At 41.4% G+C, this 20,075-nt stretch overlaps 1 protein-coding gene across 1 annotated transcript in view; it reads right to left on the bottom strand.

Moving 5' to 3' along the window:
* The window catches only part of LOC126213200 (ATPase family AAA domain-containing protein 3), a 102,367-nt gene that overhangs the window by 43,268 nt on the left and 39,024 nt on the right, over positions 1 to 20,075 (bottom strand). The window contains exons 5-6 of the mRNA XM_049940832.1: positions 11,388 to 11,538; positions 2,374 to 2,476 (exon numbers count right to left, since the gene is read on the bottom strand). Coding sequence (XP_049796789.1) covers positions 2,374 to 2,476; positions 11,388 to 11,538 — 254 coding nt within the window. The remainder of the gene's footprint in view (positions 1 to 2,373; positions 2,477 to 11,387; positions 11,539 to 20,075) is intronic.

Here is a 20,075-nt window from a genome sequence, read left to right as displayed (position 1 = left end):
TTTAGATTGCATCAACAAGTCTCTTATGTGCATCCACATCAGCAATCTCTTATCCACACCACAAGACGTTAAAATTTTGTAAACCATTTTAATCTAGTTTGGTACACCAAACTTCCAATAGCAGGCCTATCCCTTGTGATTTGTAAAAAAATGATTCAGGTCACCAGAACATTTCTTGCCATCAACAAACCGTTCCAGCTCACCCTAGAGTCTCTCGGATTTCCGAAAGTCTTTCATAATTCTCCTCAGATTTCCACAACTTTTCTATAAATTTCATTTCCCCAATTTTTGGGTACAATAATATTTAAAATAAACTGGATAATATATTGGGACAGTAGTATCTGTTTCAAAAATTGCTCAAGATAATTTTTTTTTCTTTTTTGTTAAAACATGTTAAAGTATTCACGGTTTGGACATTCTCCACTCAAAAGCTGCTCCCCGTATGACCTCTTCTTTCCCTCGCTAATGAAATGTCGTGTGGCTAGGGCCTCCATTCGGGTAGATCAGTCGCCTGGTGCAAGTCTTTTTAGGTGATGCCACTTCAGTGACTTGCATGTCGATGGGGATGAGATGATGATGAAGACAACACAACACCCAGTCCCTGATTGGAGAAAATTTCTGACCCACCCGGGAATCGAACCTGGGCCACTTCGCATGGCATTCTACTGCACTGACCACTCAGCTATCAAGGCGGACCCCTAGCTAATAATCGTATTTTTGTTGCAAACAAATCACAACTACTATCATCAGACAATGCAAGGCATATCTTTTCACTTCGCACCAATACAATAATGCACTCAGCTAGCAACGTAAACACGCAAGCAGCAATGTGGATTGAGGCTGCAGCATAAATGTACCCCTATGGAATTAGTTTGTTTACCATGTGAAATACATTTTTAATGACACCACTGAGAGCCTAATAAAAACACACAGGCATCACATTAAGTATTTTATTTGCAGACTGTGTAACTCTTGTCCTGCAAAATAAGAAAAACAGCTTGAACATCAATAACCACAAAACACAGCTGTGTATGCATCATCCGATATTCTGACCAGGATAGTATACAGGGTGAACCAGACCTCCAACAACAAACTTTCAGACATTGTTGAGGGATATCCTCAACAAAAAACGATAATGTGAGATTAATGATTGTTTCGCAAAATAATGCAGAATTGGCATTTTTAAAAATATCACAAAATTTCTAAATTTTCTGTATAAAAATGTTATACATCTGAGCATACTAGTTACTACTATTCACAAGAACTTCAGCAAACACCTTGCGATCTTCAGCTCTGGTTTTGTGTATTCAAATGCTTAGTACTGTGAATCTGTTTGGATTAACAGTCATCATACAAGGGGTGGGTCCACTGGGGGCCGAACCGCACAATAACCCTAGGTTCGGTGTGAGGCGGCGGTGGGTGAGTGGACTGCTGTAGCCTGTCGTGGGGTTGTGTACCACTGAGGGCTAAGGCGGGGACAAAGCCTCTACGTTGTTTCTCGATACCCAGTTCAATTACATACATACATACATACAGCCAAGTTCTGTCTAGGGTTTTGTTTTCCAGCCGTGTTAGTAGTGTGTTAACATGATACACAGAGGTACTATGGCCAGGTTTACTGATGAAGATTTGGCTGATATGCACTTCATGTATGGGTTCACTAAAGGTTCACTGAATGCAATGGAAGAGCAGCAAAATGACACATGTTCAGTTGTCACCACAGCGACACCAACCATGTCATCCGTACAGTAATCCATGAAAAACCCGATGCTGTTTTGTTTTGTTTTGTTTTGTGCATATTGCATTACAGGCTTCTTCACTTCTGTGAAGATATTTTCTCAGATACAAAAGTGACTAAGGTAACAAACTGAATTTATCACAATTACATTATTACGATAACAAGCTGTCAGAGACCGTGGGTCCCTTACGCCAAAATATTCAGAAGGTACTCCTTAACAACCTCTGAAAATGTATCAGCGGAATTCAGGCTCACCGTATATTGAGCAATGGAATTTCACAATGAATTTTCATTCTGATAATTCAAAACTTCCTAGCAGATTAAAACTGGACAAAGCTCTTATTAACTTAGAGCAGTAACGACATGAGGGTGGGCCGTGAGTCGTGCCCGAGTAGTTCACTCACTGTGTGCGCTGCCTGTGAAATGCAGAGGTCCCCGGTTCGAATCCCAATCCAGCTCAGAGTTTTGATCTGCATGAAGTTTCAAATCAACATACATGTACCACTGTAGTGTGAACATTTCATACAAGATTTAAATGTCAACAACCCCAGTTTCATTGACACCTTGGATAATGCTGTTAACTCTTTCAAACAGTATTCTACTACCCGACAAAGGAGAAAGCTGCCACCACTCACCTTTGCGAACATCGTCTTGCCGGTTCCCGGAGGACCGTGCATCAAGATGTTGCGGTACATACCCTGGTTACGCCGCGTGTTCTTTGTCGCGATGGCAATGTCCCTGTAACAGAGGTTGAAAATCAGAGAGGTGTGAGCTGTTATTAAGGATGTAGCTGTAGCCGTACTAATATTTATGAAAGTTCCCGATAAAGGTTGCTTATTGTAATATGTACCACACATGACTGCAGATACACTAGACTCTCGCTAATTCAGCCATTCCTGGGACATATGGGTGATGGATTAGCCCAAGTGCCAGATTATTGAGTGCCTGAAATTTATTTTATTAATTTATTTTGTTTTTTATTTATTTTGAAAATGTAGGGGATATAATGTACTGTATTTTATTAAACCCAAGGATACGCGATGGTGACATGCTGTATTACGCAACCACTTTACAAGCATTACATCAGTACTGCACGAGTCTGGTTGTTGCATAATGTACCACAGGTAGACCTCAGCAGCTTCAGCACCAGCAGTGTGAGAAATCTTCATGCTCTCTCCTCCTGTGTCCTCTTCTTCATCACTTTCATCATTACTTTCTTGCATGCTTTTGATTATTTCTTCATCTGTTAAACATTGGTCTGTATCACAGTTTCCCTCATTCAGCCACTTAGTAACGTCTTCATCATCAATTTCTTCTCCTCCTGGAAGGTTGTGGAACATGTCAGTGTACAAAGTAATTGATAATTCCGAATTGACTGGCTCATCGATGTCACTCACTACTGGATCCAACTCGGCATCAGTGGACGGCCACAATTTTCACCAGCTCTTCATTATGGTGGCGCTCTCCACTTTATCCCATGCTGTGGCTGCTTGGAAAACAGCATCACGTACAGTGAAACCTCTTTATAACATTCCTCCATATAACGTTTTCCTCAATGTTACGTCCGTTTTTTTTGGTCCCGACTAAAAGCCCATATAAACAATGTTAAATTTTCCTCTTTACTGTGTTTCCTCTATATTACAATTTCCTCCATGTAACACTCATATTTTTGGAACCCTGGTCAATTATTTACCTCTTTATAATGTTTAAGTGACTGGATCTAGACGCATCGTTTTCTGTTCTGTGGATTCACAGTTGGCACCGGCTCGGAAAGCCCGCACTCAGAGTGTTTCATTTGTCCGCGGCAGAACCCGGTCATGTGATATGTAACGCACATTCTGCTTACAATCTTTTTGGCACTATTTCAGTTTCTCGGAGAATTTGATGCCAAAATGGGGAGTGCTGCAAGAAAAGTGCTGCTGTTTGTGGACAGATGTGCGGCACATCCACCAGATGTATCCTTTCTGAGAAACGTGAAAGTATTTTACAGGCAATGAATTTAATTATGTACTCATGGAGGGGAGTCAGTGCTGAAACTATTAAAAACTGTTTAAAAAAGTGGGATTCTGTCAGAATCAGATGGCAGCTCCTGTGGAAGATGTTGCAAGTGATTTGCAAGAGTTTTAGGAATTGATAGGCAGTGATTCTGTCCCTTTTGAGGACTTTGTGGCTGTGGATGACAACGTGGCAACCACAGGAGTACAAAGTATTGAGGAGCTGACTTTAGAGAGAAGCTTGGAGAATAATAGTATAGTGAAAGTGACAGTGACAAGGAAGATGACCCTGTGCCCTCATATACTAAGGCAGCTGAAGGCTTTGCAACATTTAGGAGATATATGATGACCCATAGATTTGAGGACAGAACAGTAGTTCAACTTGCTCATTTGGAGCAAGAAAAGATTGCCATAGTGTCTAGTAGAAATAGAAAACAAACATGCGTGCTTGAATATTTTAAAAATCATAGGTATGTGATTTGCAGGTTGCATAGGTTCCTAGAGTTTGTGCAAATTTAAGTTCCATTTCATAATTTAATTATTAAAGTAATTTTTTGTAACTAATTCTTTTTTAATCTGTACCATTTACAGTGTTTTTATGTAGTATGTTCAGTATATCATAAACAAAATTTGGCTCATATTCTACAATTGGGTCAACTGAAGAACGGGATACCAGCTGTCGGCTTTGGACAATGAAGTCATATCTTAAGAATCTGTTATAACTTTTTACAGTACAAACTGATCCATTTCCTTTCACCCATCCACCTACTGTTTTAATCACAAAAAACTAATCATTGCAATGAATATCATATTACAGTGTTGTGAAAATTTAAAATGTAATCTATGCACCATTTGTCAAAGCTTATTAGTGGTATCCCGATCTTCAATAATGCCCGATAATTATTATTTGGAAGCCTTCCTAGTTATAGTGTTTTCCTCTATACAATGTTCAGAATTTGTGGCCCCTTGAAAAACGTTATATAGAGGTTTCACTGTATATTAATTGCTTTCCAAGCCTTCAGCGTAATCTCTATAGACCGCCAAAACAAGTACCATCACTAGGCAACTTCAGGCAAAACTGTAGACTCATTTCGTAATGCACGTACATCGAATTGAAAAGAAAAGTAATGTCGCAAAAGGCATGTTATGTCTCACTCAAGAGAAGGAAGAAATGAAAGTGCATGCCAGTGTAAAAAAAAAGTGTGGTGTTGCTCTACATTTAGAAGATTGTTTTGAGGTCCATCGAGCCCAACCATCACAGTAGCTTCTGTGCATTAAATCTGATTTAACACTGATCAGGAGAGCATTTAAATTGTCTTTCGATTAAAAAAACTGAAGCAGTAATCAATCAGATACCAGATATTATCAATAACTGACAGTTTGTTTCTAATAAAATAAAAGTACTTTTCACCACATTTCATTTGAGTAACATGTTCCCTAAGACAGATTGTTTGCTGTGTAATGAAATGAAGCTTGTGTCAACACACTAAATCCACTTGTAAAACTGTAAGCTGATGAATAACTAGCCGAGAAATGCACCATGCTAACGAAGGACTGTTCTTGTTGTTGTGGTCTTCAGTCCTGAGACTGGTTTGATGCAGCTCTCCATGCTACTCTATCCTGTGCAAGCTTCTTCATCTCCCAGTACCTACTGCAACCTACATCCTTCTGAATCTGCTTAGTGTATTCATCTCTTGGTCTCCCCCTATGATTTTTACCCTCCACGCTGCCCTCCAATGCTAAATTTGTGATCCCTTGATGCCTCAAAACATGTCCTACCAACCGATCCCGTCTTCTGGTCAAGTTGTGCCACAAACTTCTCTTCTCCCCAATCCTATTCAATACTTCCTCATTAGTTATATGATCTACCCATCTAATCTTCAGCATTCTTCTGTAGCACCACATTTCAAAAGCTTCTATTCTCTTCTTGTCCAAACTATTTATCGTCCATGTTTCACTTCCATACATGGTTACACTCCATACAAATACTTTCAGAAATGACTTCCTGACACTTAACAAAGTTCTCTTCTTCAGAAACGCTTTCCTTGCCATTGCCAGTCTACATTTTATATCCTCTCTACTTCGACCATCATCAGTTATTTTGCTCCCCAAATAGCAAAGCTCCTTTACTACTTTAAGTGTCTCATTTCCTAATCTAATTCCCTCAGCATCGCCCGACTTAATTCGACTACATTCCATTATCCTTGTTTTGCTGTTGTTGATGTTCATCTTATACCCTCCTTTCAAGACACTCTCCATTCCATTCAACTACTCTTCCAAGTCCTTTGCTGTCTCTGACAATTACAATGTCATCGGCGAACCTCAAAGTTTTTATTTCTTCTCCATGGATTTGAATACCTACTCCGAATTTTTCTTTTGTTTCCTTTACTGCTTGCTCAATATACAGATTGAACAACATCGGGGAGAGGCTACAACCCTGTCTTACTCCCTTCCCAACCACTGCTTCCCTTTCATGTCCCTCGACTCTTATAAGTGCCATCTGGTTTCTGTACAAATTGTAAATAGCCTTTCGCTCCCTGTATTTTACCCCTGCCACCTTTAGAATTTGAAAGAGAGTGTTCCAGTCAACATTGTCAAAAGCTTTCTCTAAGTCTACAAATGCTACAAACGTAGGTTTGCCTTTCCTTAATCTTTCTTCTAAGATAAGTCGTAAGGTCAGTATTGCCTCACGTGTTCCAGTGTTTCTACGGAATCCAAACTGATCTTCCCCGAGGTTGGCTTCTGCTAGTTTTTCCATTCGTCTGTAAAGAATTCGTGTTAGTATTTTGCAGCTGTGAGTTATTAAACTGATAGTTCGGTAATTTTCACATCTGTCAACACCTGCTTTCTTTGGGATTGGGATTATTATATTCTTCTTGAAGTCTGAGGGTATTTCGCCTGTTTCATACATCTTGCTCACCAGATGGTAGAGTTTTATCAGGACTGGCTCTCCCAAGGCCGTCAGTAGTTCCAATGGAATGTTGTCTACTCCGGGGGCCTTGTTTCGACTCAGGTCTTTCAGTGCTCTGTCAAACTCTTCACGCAGTATCTTATCTCCCATTTCATCTTCATCTACATCCTCTTCCATTTACATAGTACTGTCCTCAAGTACATCGCCCTTGTATAAACCCTCTATATACTCCTTCCACCTTTCTGCCTTCCCTTCTTTGCTTAGAACTGGGTTTCCATCTGAGCTCTTGATATTCATACAAGTGGTTCTCTTCTCTCCAAAGGTCTCTTTAATTTTCCTGTAGGCAGTATCTATCTTACCCCTAGTGAGACAAGCCTCTACATCCTTACATTTGTCCTCTAGCCATCCCTGCTTAGCCATTTTGCACTCCCTGTCGATTTCATTTTTGAGACGTTTGTATTCCTTTTTGCCTGCTTCATTTACTGCATTTTTATATTTTCTCCTTTCATCAATTAAATTCAATATTTCTTCTGTTACCCAAGGATTTCTATTATCCCTTGTCTTTTTACCTACTTGATCCCCTGCTGCCTTCACTACTTCATCCCTCAGAGCTACCCATTCTTCTTCGACTGTGTTTCTTTCCCCCATTCCTGTCAATTGTTCCCTTATGCTCTCCCGGAAACTCTGTACAACCTCTGGTTCTTTCAGTTTATCCAGGTCCCATCTCCTTAAATGCCCACCTTTTTGCAGTTTCTTCAGTTTTAATCTACAGGTCATAACCAACAGATTGTGGTCAGAGTCCACATCTGCCCCTGGAAATGTCTTACAATTTAAAACCTGGTTCCTAAATCTCTGTCTTACCATTATATAATCTATCTGATACCTTTTAATATCTCCAGGATTCTTCCATGTACACAACCTTCTTTCATGATTCTCAAACCAAGTGTTAGCTATGATGATGTTGTGCTCTGTGCAAAATTCTACCAGGCGGCTTCCTCTTTCATTTCTTAGCCCCAATCCATATTCACCTACTATGTTTCCTTCTCTCCCTTTTCCTACACTGAAGGACTACAATAAATAATTTCCAAAAATGAGAAACATGTGCAGTATGTGTCTCAGGTTGCATACAAGTTTCCCCGTAACTCTCCATGGTAAAAAATGAGACTTCCTCAAAGAATAAGAATGCTTAACAGAAAATATGATTTTTCTTTTCTTTTGTCATATTTGACTCGCATATGCCGTACACAGTAAATTCATACATAGAACTATTGATGTTAATACAGCAATTTTAATAATCAACTTGAGAGCTGGTTAATCACGTACTGCTAAACAATATTTTTTCAGATTTTTAGGCATTTTAGACCCCTCCCCATCTTCATGTAGAAGTGGAGGGATATCCCTTCCACTTTCCTACTGAGTCCAAAGTACACACACTCACTTTTTTTGCACAATGGAAAAAACCTTGGAAAGGTAATCCAAATGAAAAACTCAAACTTGAAAAATAAGAACCTTCGTGTGGTATACATTTTCTGGACAGATAAATGTTGATGTTCTGAAATGTTTGGCTGACACTTTTCCTATTCTTTCAGTTTTTAGTAGTGCAGGGAATTTGACATTCAAATTTTGATATACTATATGACGTACGTGAAGAAAGTAAATTCTTGCTTTTATTTCTTTCCACAGCAGTGCTACAATCTCTGTTCACTGCATGTGCAGTAGTTGCTTTGAGTCAAGGCAAAGGAGGTGTGTTCTCTGTGTACTGTTTATACTGTAAAGTATTTGTTTTGAATGGCAATGTGTGATTAGGTCTATCATTTGTTTTATAAATTAAAAAACGCTAAACCAGACAACATTCTATGATATATTTGTGAGCTGTATGGGGAAAATGTGGCTAGTGGTTCAATAGCAAGGAGACTGGTATGACTGTTCAATAAAGTTGTGATGAAGTGCATGATCACAACCAAAGTGTATGTCCATGTTACAATTAATGACGAAATGGTTTGTGCAGTTGAAGAACTCATACAGGATGTTTACAGTATCCGCTCTAAGAACTTTCCACACATTTTGAGGCCATTTCTTCACACAACTGTTTCTGACAAAAATTGTGTTTTGAAAACTTTGTGCTCATTGATACCAAAAACATTTACAGAGCAACAAAGAAAACAGTGTGTTGGCAGTGCATGTCACTTGTGGAAACATTACAACAAAGATGGTGTCAAAATTTTATTTTTGATTTTTCCAGTTACGTCACGGTTGCATTCAAAAATTGAAATGACTGAGGTAAAGCGTGTCACCAGTAAAGACTAAAGTGAAGTCAATCTCGATACCTCGAAAAGTCATCTGCACAGTCTACAAGGATGTCCATGGCATTCTACTGGTGCATTTTCTTCCCATGATGTGAAACAATCAGTGCAAATGTGTACTGTATGCTGTAAGATGCACCAAACATAAACTGGCCAGTGACAACACTTTTCACTGCAAACTTTAGTGTTTTAAGCAATGTTGTGTTACAAGTTTTATGCACCATTATTATTATTCACGTATGGGCCCAGTAGGACCACACGAGGTACGATCCATCAGTGTCACGTTTGATGGTTGGCCTTTCTTTGTGTCCAAATTTGTTTCATCCTTTCAGAATGAAGTCTCTCTTTCTTTCATCAGACCCTGGTGTTCCAGTCTGTTTTCTAATTTCCCTCTGACCAACTTTCCAATCAAATATCTTTTGTCTGAAATTTTTCCTGTCTGTAAGGTCTGCCTGAGTTATACCGGCTGCTTTAAGATCCTCCTTAATCGCAACAATCCATTTCATTGGCTCAGTTTTGGCCTTACTTCTGGTTTCGTAGAGTTCTACTATTTGTTTTGTCAACCTAGTGGTGCAATTCTTTTAATGTGTCCATAAAATTTAAGTCTTCATTTTCTCATGTCACCATGTATTTATGTGTATTCTTCTATTTCCTTATTACTTCTCAGCCTATAAGCCTATTTTATAATAAATATCAATAATAAGTCTCAATGCTGGCAGGAAAGCTGTACCTCTTACTAATCTCGCCTAAATACATAATACATTTTGGGTTTTGGCCATGACGAAAGACTTTTGCTTCTGTTTCATACTCTTTTTAAATAGGCAAAATTTAAATTGATTTAATTTCCTATGTTGAACAATATAAAGACAATGACAGTAAGAGTAATTTATTCATTTTCGATTGTTGCGCTTCCTACCTTTTGTGGTATTTTAGATTTCCCTGCACTTGGGGTATTACTGTATGCTGTGTTGTTGTGGTCTTCAGTCCTGAGATTGGTTTGATGCAGCTCTCCATGCTACTCTATCCTGTGCAAGCTTCTTCATCTCCCAGTACCTACTGCAGCCTACATCCTTCTGAATCTGCTTAGTGTATTCATCTCTTGGTCTGCCTCTACGATTTTTACCCTCAACGCTGCCCTCCAATACTAAATTGGTGACCCCTTGATGCCTAAGAATATGTTCTGCCAACCGATCCCTTCTTCTAGTCAAGTTGTGCCACAAACTCCTCTTCTGCCCAATTCTGTTCAATACCTACTCATTAGCTATGTGATCTACCCATCTAATCTTCAGCATTCTTCTGTAGCACCACATTTCAAAAGTTTCTATTCACTTCTTGTCCAAATTAGTTATCGTCCATGTTTCACTTCTATTATGGCTACGCTCCATACAAATATCAGTAAAGCTGCATGCCCTTGGGAAAAATTGCGGCTGTAGTTCCCCCTTGCTTTCAGCCGTTCGCAGTACCAGTACAGCAAGGCCGTTTTGGTTAGTGTTAAAAGGCCAGATCAGTCAATCATCCAGACTGTTGCCCCTGCAACTACTGAAAAGGCTGCCGCCCCTCTTCAGGAACCACACGTTTGTCTGGCCTCTCAACAGATACCCCTCCGTTGTGGTTGCACCTACGGTACGGCCATCTGTATCGCTGAGGCACGCAAGCCTCCCCACCAACGGCAAGGTCCATGTTTCCCTGCATTTTACACTTTTTTGGGACAGTCTGCTGGAAAGAGTAAAAATGGGGTATTACTGTATGCCGTAAGATGCACCAAACAAACTGACCAGTGACCACATTTTTCACTGCAAACTTTTCAAAATAGGCACTCTGCGCACTTTACTTTGAAGTGTCACAACAACTACGAGCAACAGCGAAAAGGAAATCAGTTCATTTTGAAGTTGTGGGTATAAATGGTGGAAAAATAATATTTTTTAAGGAAGTAGTTTCCTCAAAACCCAACGAGAAAGACTCCATACCAGAGGACAAGCACAACCAAAAACTGTGCTTTTCATTTTTTTATGTGAAAGTGAAAGCTTTACCGAGAAACTAACTAAAGCAGTGAATGCAGATTTGCTTCATCTATCTGCCCCCTCCCCCAAGCAAATTACACGACTTGAAATTTCACTCCCCACATTGTACAATATGAGTTGCTTGGATTCATCAGCACTCTGTGTTGTGCCGGGCAATTCATACCACCTTCATCCCAATGTGAACCAGTTAAGTCACTTCCACTACGTCTCTATGCACTCTGCCAATGCGAGTTACTTCTGCACCGTATTGCCTCAGTGTGAACTGCACCTGAAACCACTGCCACCGGCACCCACCCACCCGCCCACACCCACCCACACACCCACACCCACACCCACCCACCCACCCACACACACACACACACACACACACACACACACACACACACACACACACACACACCCCGCACACGTGCTACTCACCTGAGCCGCTCCTCCAGCTTGGGCTCCAGTACCACCCCCGTCAGCGCATCCTCCTTGCGCAGCACCATTTTCTTCTTTACGCTCTCCACGGGGTGTCGAATCGTGTCCAGCAGAGAGAACCGCGACGTCTCCCGCACCAGCGACGGCTTCCCTGGAGAAAGGAGTAAAATACAGCCGATTCTAATGTGGAGCTGTTCCCTACATGAAACGTTCCAAAATTCATTAATTCCCACGTAATATCCCTCTCTCAGAATACAATACTGTAGAGTAAAAACAAGCTCTACACTATACTTTGCTCATCGTAGCCTCTCGGCGGACGAATGGCCATACCATAATGCAGAAAAGAGTTGAGCTGACCACCTAGCGGCAGACATGCCGACAAGCAAAATGGGCTCAATTTCAATGACTGCTTCACAACCAGTGCCATCTGGATCCCCCCCCCCAATACCAGTTTCTCTGAACTATGCAGATGGGACTTAACCTTTAAGAGAGTACAGAACCCAAAAAATTTAAATTTTGATATTTTGCAAAATGCATTAAAGGCATCAAAATTTCTGTACCGTATTCTTCTACGTAGGTTGGAACTTAAATAGTGGCTGGCAATACTGCTGTGGAGACACTATGCAATGGAATCTACTACTGTCACTGATAGCACACGTTGTCGACATACCTACCTTACCTCCGAGCAAATGGACTCGCCCATCCCGTGTCACCGGCGTGCGCACAATCGACGGAAACACAGTCACTTGTGAGTGAGCAGTCTAACGTAACGGTGTCACTATGATTTCGAAACAGGAACAGCACAGCTGGATCAAGATTGAATGTGCCAGAGGTCGTACAGCACGACAGTGTCATCGAGGTCTTCAAAACACTTGCGGAGAATCGGCATTGCCGTACACGACAGTGGCACGTCGGGTAAAAGCCTTCGACGAAGGTCGGCAAACTGTGGCAGACGTGCATCGGGCAGGTCGTCCTAGCGTCTCTGAAGAAGAAGTGCGTGCTGTTGCCGCATTAGTGGACAGTCATCGACGCCATACGATTAGTGAGCTCGCCCACGAAACCGGATTAGCACATACGACTGCGCTTCGCATCCTGAAGGAACGCATGGGCATCACGACGGGTTCCGCACGACTTGACAGAAATGCAGAAATAGGTGCGTTACGACGCTGCTCAGACGCACTCGGAGCACTGTGAGCGTGAAGGAGAGGCTTTCTTATGCCGTATTGTAACACTGGATGAGACACGGGCCACATCTTACGAGCCAAAACTGAAACGCCAATCCAACAAATGGCGTCATTACGGATCACCGTGAAAGTCGAAAGTGCATCAGAGCCCAGTACAGTAATTCTCTCGTGTACGATTGTGATGGTGTCATCCTAACGCATTACGTTCCTCCAGGGCAGACCGTCAACGCACAGTATTACTGTTCATTTCTGGAGCATCACACGCGACCAGCTTTGCGAAAGAAGTGGCATCACTTTCTGTGCAACCCACCCGTCATTTTGCACGACAATGCGCGGGCGCACACAGGGCGAGCTGTGGCTGCTCTGTTCGGTCGATGTGACTGGGAAGTACTGTACCATCCACCATACTCCCCAGACTTCAGGTCTTGTGACTTTGATTTGATTCCATTCACTTCAGAACTGTTCCAGAGATTCAACACGCAACAGACTGCTCCATTCGCACCATCAACAGAACAGGCTCTGCTAATAGTATACTACACCTTCCAGATTGCTGGCAACAGGTTCCACACAACGCTGGTGACTACTTTGAAGGACAGTGACAGGTGAAAACACGTAACTCTTTTGTATAGTTACCACTATTTAAGTTCCCACCCTCATATAATGAGGACAAAAAAAGTTCTTGTGAACAGGGCACTCCATTTATTTCGTAACTGCTTTGATGTTGGGCTCAATTTTTGTTGTAGACATGCACAAAACTAGACTACTGACAATTAAACAAGTGTTGTTCCCAGTTGACTCACCAGCAGCTCTTGTTGTGCTAGTTCAAAAATGATGAGCTGTGAAACGGGCTATTATTCCAAATTGCAGTCCCCTGCCACCATACCATCTAGACTGGCATGGCTCGAAAGAAGCAAGTTCTCTCTCCTTTCTCAGAGGGAATGAAAGATAAGTAAGTTTTTTTTAGAACAAATGCTCAGGGGCAGACCGCCATCAGACAAACAACAGGCCACATGCAGCCCACGGTCTGTGTATTCCTACATTAAAGCAATTGTACTGTCTAATCTAATAATAACTGAAAGATGCAAATATGTGCAAGTAGTCAGGAAGTTCTGTTACTTACGAGGTGGAATCCAAAATTTTCGGGACTGGTGCTGCCATCCGGAAAGTAGGAGTAGTAGGTCTTTGCACCAGTGCTTGGAAACTGGACACAATTCGAAATACGAAGAGACAGAGATTCTGGCCCCCACCAGCTTCTACTGGGACAGCATCTTCAAGGAGGCCATTGAAAATTGCGTAATGGACATTCTCATAAACCGAGACACAGGTTTTCAATCAGCGAGGCACGGAAACCATTACTTAGCTCCATAAAGGAATCACGCCTCAAGCGGCCACAAGATCCTGCCATGACGGCTGTCGGGGTCACTCCACGGGATTCCACACTGTGCAACGCCGGGACAGCGAGATCTGGGTTTGCGACTGCAAACGGATTGTCGGCAGCCCCAATCAAAGCGTCAGCACTCGCTATCGGAATGTCGGCAGCCACAATCGGACAGTCGGCGCTGGGAATCGGAGCCCGACGAACGGACATAAATAACACCGACAATTAGCAGACAGACCATTCCATCAGAACCACCTGATGATGGTGGAAAGGTTATTCGCTGAAATATTGTGGGACTTGACGATCGCATCCGACTGGACACCCGAGAGCCCTGGAAACAACACTTATGCCAGGAAAGCCTCTGATCACATAGAAACACCACAGGCCTGTTTTTCCTACTGATCAACATTGTATTCTAATATAGAGCTATCTCCCATTCATCACATCAACTAGGGATTTTTCCTAAGTCATATTGTATCCACTTATTGTCACTCACAAGAGAACCTCCCCATCGCACCCCTCTCAGATTTAGTTAGAAGTTGGCACAATGGATAGGCCTTGAAAAACTGAACACAGATAAATCGAGAAAACAGGAAGAAGTTGTGTGGAACTATGAAAAAAATAAGCAAAATATACAAACTGAGTAGTCTACGCACAAGATAGGCAACATCAAGGATAGTATGAGCTCAGGAGTGCCGTGGTCCCGTGGTTAGCATGAGCAGCTGCATAACGAGAGGTCTTTGGTTCAAATCTTCACTCGAGTGAAAAGTTTAGTTTTTTATTTCCGCAAAGTCATGATCTGTCCGTTCGTTCACTGACGTCTGTGTTCACTGTAATAAGTTTAGTGTCTGTGTTTTGCGACCGCACCGCAAAACCGTGCGATTAGTAGACGAAAGGACATGTCTCTCCAATGGGAACCGAAAACATTTGATCGCAAGGTCATAGGTCAACCGATTCCTCCCCAGGAAAACACGTCTGATATATTCTATACGACACTGGTGACGGCATGTGCGTCACATGACAGGAATATGTTGTCGACCCACCTAACTTGTACACTTGGCGAATGGGTAAAAAGATTCTTCTACCTTGCCCGATTTAGATTTTCTTGTGGATGTGATGATCACTCCCAAAAAAGTGATGATAACAGAAGAGTTTGTCACATAAACTGCAACAAATGAATGCAATAGTTTCACAGTCACACAGTTTTCCCTGTGCTCTGTCAAAATATATGTTTTTAACGTTTTCAAATTTTTCCGTGTGTAGACCGTCAAATCCAGCATATGTCCAAGCAAATCCGAACATGTCCTGGAATTTTGGAGAGCGAAGTTGATTATGTGTGAGTGCCTGAACTTTGATAATTAACACACAAAAGTTACGGATGGACAGACAGATAATAATTGTATGAAAATAAAAAATTAGACTTTTCACTCGAGGGAAGACTTGAACCAAGGACCTCTTGTTCCGCAGCTGCTCACGCTAAGCACAGGACCACGGCGCTCCTGAGCACACACAATCCTTGATGTTGCCTATCTTGTGCATGGACTACTCAGTTTGTATATTTTGCTTATTTCTTTCATAGTTCCACACAACTTCTTCCTGTTTTCTCGATTGATCTGTGTTCAGTTTTTCAAGGCCTATCCACTGTGCCAACTTATAACTAAATCTGAGGGGGCTGCGATGGGGAGGTTCCCTTGTCAGTGATGACACCTTCCCATACACCACATCATCAGCAAACAACCGCGGACTGCTGTTCGCCCTGTCCAACAAGTCATTTATACATACAGAGGACAACAATGGTTCTTTCATACCTCCCAGGGTCACTGCTGACAATACCCTTGTCTCTAACAAATGCTCACCGTCTTGGAGCCAATCACCTATCTGGAAACCTATTCCACATTGTTGTACCCTCGTTAACAATCTGTAGTGGGCCACTGTGTCAGATGCTTTTATGAAATCTTGAAGTATGGAATCTGTATGTTGCCCTTCATCCATAATTCACAGTATATCATTTCAAAAAGGGGCAATAGTTCTTGACAGTAATGTAGCCTTGCAGAGTAACCATTGGACACATGCAAGACCATGAGATGGCTATCAAAATGACTTTCTTCACTGCTCCATAGTGCAGGTTTTATGGCTTTGGTACAACATTTTCCTATTATGGCTATTTGCACTGATGAGTGGTTTTGGGATTCCAGCCCACCCTCCAATTCCCTTCTGGTGCTGACAGGGTTTATGAGTGTGAGATTTACCGGGTGATTAAAAATTCAGCATAAATTTGAAAACTTAATAAGCCATGGAAAAATGTAGAGAGAGAGGGAAAAATTGACACACATGCTTGGAATGACATGAGGTTTTATTAGAACAAAAAAAAGTTCACGAAATGTCCGACAGATGGCGCTGGACAGCAAACGTCAGTGACTGCGCATGACAATCGTGTATAAAAGGAGCTGTAATGAGAGAGAGAATCAGATGCACCAGCAGTCGCAGCATGTTGACGTTACCTGAAAGGGCACTTTTAGTGAAGCTGTATTATCAGAATGGGGAATGTGCTAGTTTAGTGTTATGATCCTATCGCCATAAGAAGGGGATTGGAACGGGTAAAGGTCCATTGACAAATGCAGCTGTGGCGAGAATGATTTCGAAGTTCGAACCCACGGGTTGTTTAGACGATAGACCCTGTAGTGGCCGACCGAGCACAAGGCGTAATGCTGCTGAGACAGTTCAGGAAGAAATGGAGACTGTAGCGGGTTCGTCTATGCACGGGAAAGTCAGCACTCGTGCAGTCGCACATCGCACCGGCATTCCATACACTACTGTTTGGTTGGCACTGAGGTGTACCCTCCGTACAAAATCCATCGGCATCGTGGACTGTTACCTGACGATTTAGTGAAGCGGAGGGCATTTGCAGTGTGGGTGTTTCAATGACGATTGGCTGAGTAACGTGTTGTGGGCCGACAAAGCTCATTTCACGCTCCGAGGGTCTGTCAACGCCCACAACTGCAGAATTTGGGCTACCGAAAATCCTAAAACTGTCATGGAAACTCCATTGCACAACGAGAAAGTCACGGTATGGGTTGGATTTACCACATCTACCGTTATCGAGCCTTTTTTCTTAGAGGAAATGCGTGATTCTGGTTTTGTAATTGCTACCGTGACGGGTGAGAGGTACACCGATATGTTACAGAATCGCATCATCCCCTGCCTAGCTGATAAACACCTGCTGGAACGTACGATGTTTATGCAGGATGGCGCTCCACCCCATAATGCTAGACGCGTGAAAGATCTCTTGCTTGCGTCGTTTGGTGACGATCGTGTGCTGAGCCGCCATTTTCGTCACGCTTGACCTCCCAGGTCCCCAGACCTCAGTCCGCGCGATTATCGGTTTTGGGGTTACCTGAAGTCGCAAGTGTATCGTGATCGACCGACATCTCTAGGGATGCTGAAAGACAAGATCCGACACCAACACCTAACCATAACTCCGGACATGCTTTACAGTGCTGTTCATAACATTATTCCTCGACTACAGCTATTGTTGAGGAATGATGGTGCACATAAGGAGCATTTCCTGTAAAGAACATCATCTTTGCTTTGTCTTACTTTGTTATGCTAATTATTGGTATTATGATCAGATGGAGCACCATCTGTCGGAGATTTTTTGAACTTTTGTATTTTTTTGGTTCTAATAAACCCCACGTCATTCCAAGCATGTGTCAATTTGTACCTCTCTATCTACATTATTCCATGATTTATTCAGTTTTCAAATTTATACTGACTTTTTGATCACCCAGTACTTCTGCAGCAACTTTAGAAGCTGTTGTCCTCTATTTTTTGTCACAGTCCTCTTCAATGACTGACTGTCATGGTCAGTCCAGGGTATACACGCAGACAAAAAACAAAAAAAAATTCCTTGTCTTTTCCCAGACACCCCAGTTAAAAATACACTTTCACGGGTGGGAAAAAAAAAAAAAAAACTTTTTCCTGCGTGAAATTACATTTTTCCGTGTTAAGTTATAATAAACTTTCTCTCGGAGCTGTAAAACTTGTCAATTCTTTGAATGGTGAAGGATATACACACCGGCATAGAACTTACTAGCGCTTTAGGAAATGTAACACATAAAAAAACAAAGCATTGTGGAAAGATCATTGATGCATGGCAACACGTATACTGCATATTTTCTTATTACGAAAGTATAAACACGTATTCCACCATTATACCACGATAGCTTCCAAAGCACTGAAATAGCCAATCATAGCTCATGCCATGTGATCTCGCCAGCTAATGACAGCAGATATTCAGAGCATAGGAAACTTGATGCAGTCAGCCAACAGAACATCATTTTTTGCTGTTTTTCTGAGGGTGTGGTTAGGCAGGATCCTAAGAGTACCAGTTTAATTGCAGCAGCTGAAAACTTCTGACAAGCACGGTTATAAATTTCACTGGTGTGCACCAGACACTTCGTGGGTTCCCTGGCTGAATATGTATTCTGTCGAGTACTTCAACTTTCTCATAGTAAAGCCAGTTATGTGTGAAATTGCTCAAGAACTCACTTCGCACTTTTTTAAGATAACTATACTTTTTGCCATTGTTGTTGCATAATTTGTACTCTTTAAAAGAACTAAAACAAATGTGAAAAACTAGCCTTGAAACTTGGTCTTTTTTAGCATGTGTTACCTTTTAAGACACATCAAATGAAAGTGACAGTAAAATATTAAGTAACTGCATAAATAACTGGTGTTATGGGCCCGAAATTTTGTCTAAGTGGCTGGTCCTCAGCGTTAAGTTTTGGATGAGAGTTTAACGCTCAACGATTTAAGAAATTCATTGCACATTCTCAAATGTACCATAATTCATCTCACATAAAAGGAAATTTACTTCAAAAGTAATGCTTCTGAAATGACCATTCACGATATTTTCCCACGTACCATTACAAATTTAAACTGGTGCGACGTCATGCTCATCAAAACAAGGCCTAGGGGAAAGATACATAAAAGGCAATATGTTGTTACGAAGTATTGTGTAGCCTTTTACACATTTTGCTGTCGGCAGACACTTGTTTGCACACTGTATCAGGTTCTACTAACAAAAATTTAACTGAAAACTAAAATAATGAAAAATTCCCGGTCTTTTCGCGGATTACTCCCAGGTGAAAAAATTCCCAAGTGTTTCCCACATTTCCCAGGACACATGCACCTTGCCAACCTTGTCAGTCAACACACAGTTTTTGTCCATGTTATGACTTCGGGGATGATGATCTTCCACTTACTGTACACTGGGTGTAAATCTTCGATATGGTGCCTCTCGACACATCAAACATATTGGCTCCTTCGGTTACGGAAGCACCACCATTCGAGCACCAACAACTTTCTCACATTCAAATTCATTTACAAGGAGAAGTCCCTAGTGGTGAGACTGACTTTTTTAAATCACTTATATGGTGTTTCACACCTTCACCATCAGCCACCTGGTGACCCCTCATTTGCGAATAATTAACAAAAAAAATAATTCGGAATTTTGAAACGACATTCAATAGCATTAAATACGTTATTTTGTATGACTGGTTGCATGATGTATTGGATAGAATAAGAGTTTTATGTGCACAAAGTTGTGCGTTCCAGTCTCATCAGGTACTTCAGTTTTTATTTTTATTTTTAAATTTTTGTTCAGTTTATTGATTTAATTGTAATTTTTAATTTGTATTCCTTTGTCACATCAATTTAGTAACATTGACTTCTTCATTTGCTCTCATTTTGCTTACTACCATTCTTTTTCTGATTGAAATATTTGTTTATATGATTTTAGTTAATTTTATGTGTGTGTGTGTGTGTGAAATCTTATGGGACTTTACTGCTAAGCTTACACACTACTTAACCTAAATTATTCTAAGGACAAACACACACACCCATGCCCAAGGGAGGATTCAAACCTCCGCCAGGACCAGCCGCACAGTCCAAGAGTGCAGCGCCTTAGACCGCTCGGCTAATCCCGCGCAGCAGTTAATTTTATGTATTAATTTTGATTAAATTTCTTTCATTTTATCATCTTATTTTTTCGACCGAATTATTCCATTCAATATTTCTATTCTTAATTTTGGTTGAATTTCATTTTACTTATGATCTATTCTTTAG

This window comes from Schistocerca nitens, chromosome 11, assembly GCF_023898315.1.
Source record: "Schistocerca nitens isolate TAMUIC-IGC-003100 chromosome 11, iqSchNite1.1, whole genome shotgun sequence".
NCBI classification, from domain to species: Eukaryota; Metazoa; Arthropoda; class Insecta; order Orthoptera; family Acrididae; genus Schistocerca; species Schistocerca nitens.
This window is presented reverse-complemented; position numbering and strand designations above follow the sequence as displayed.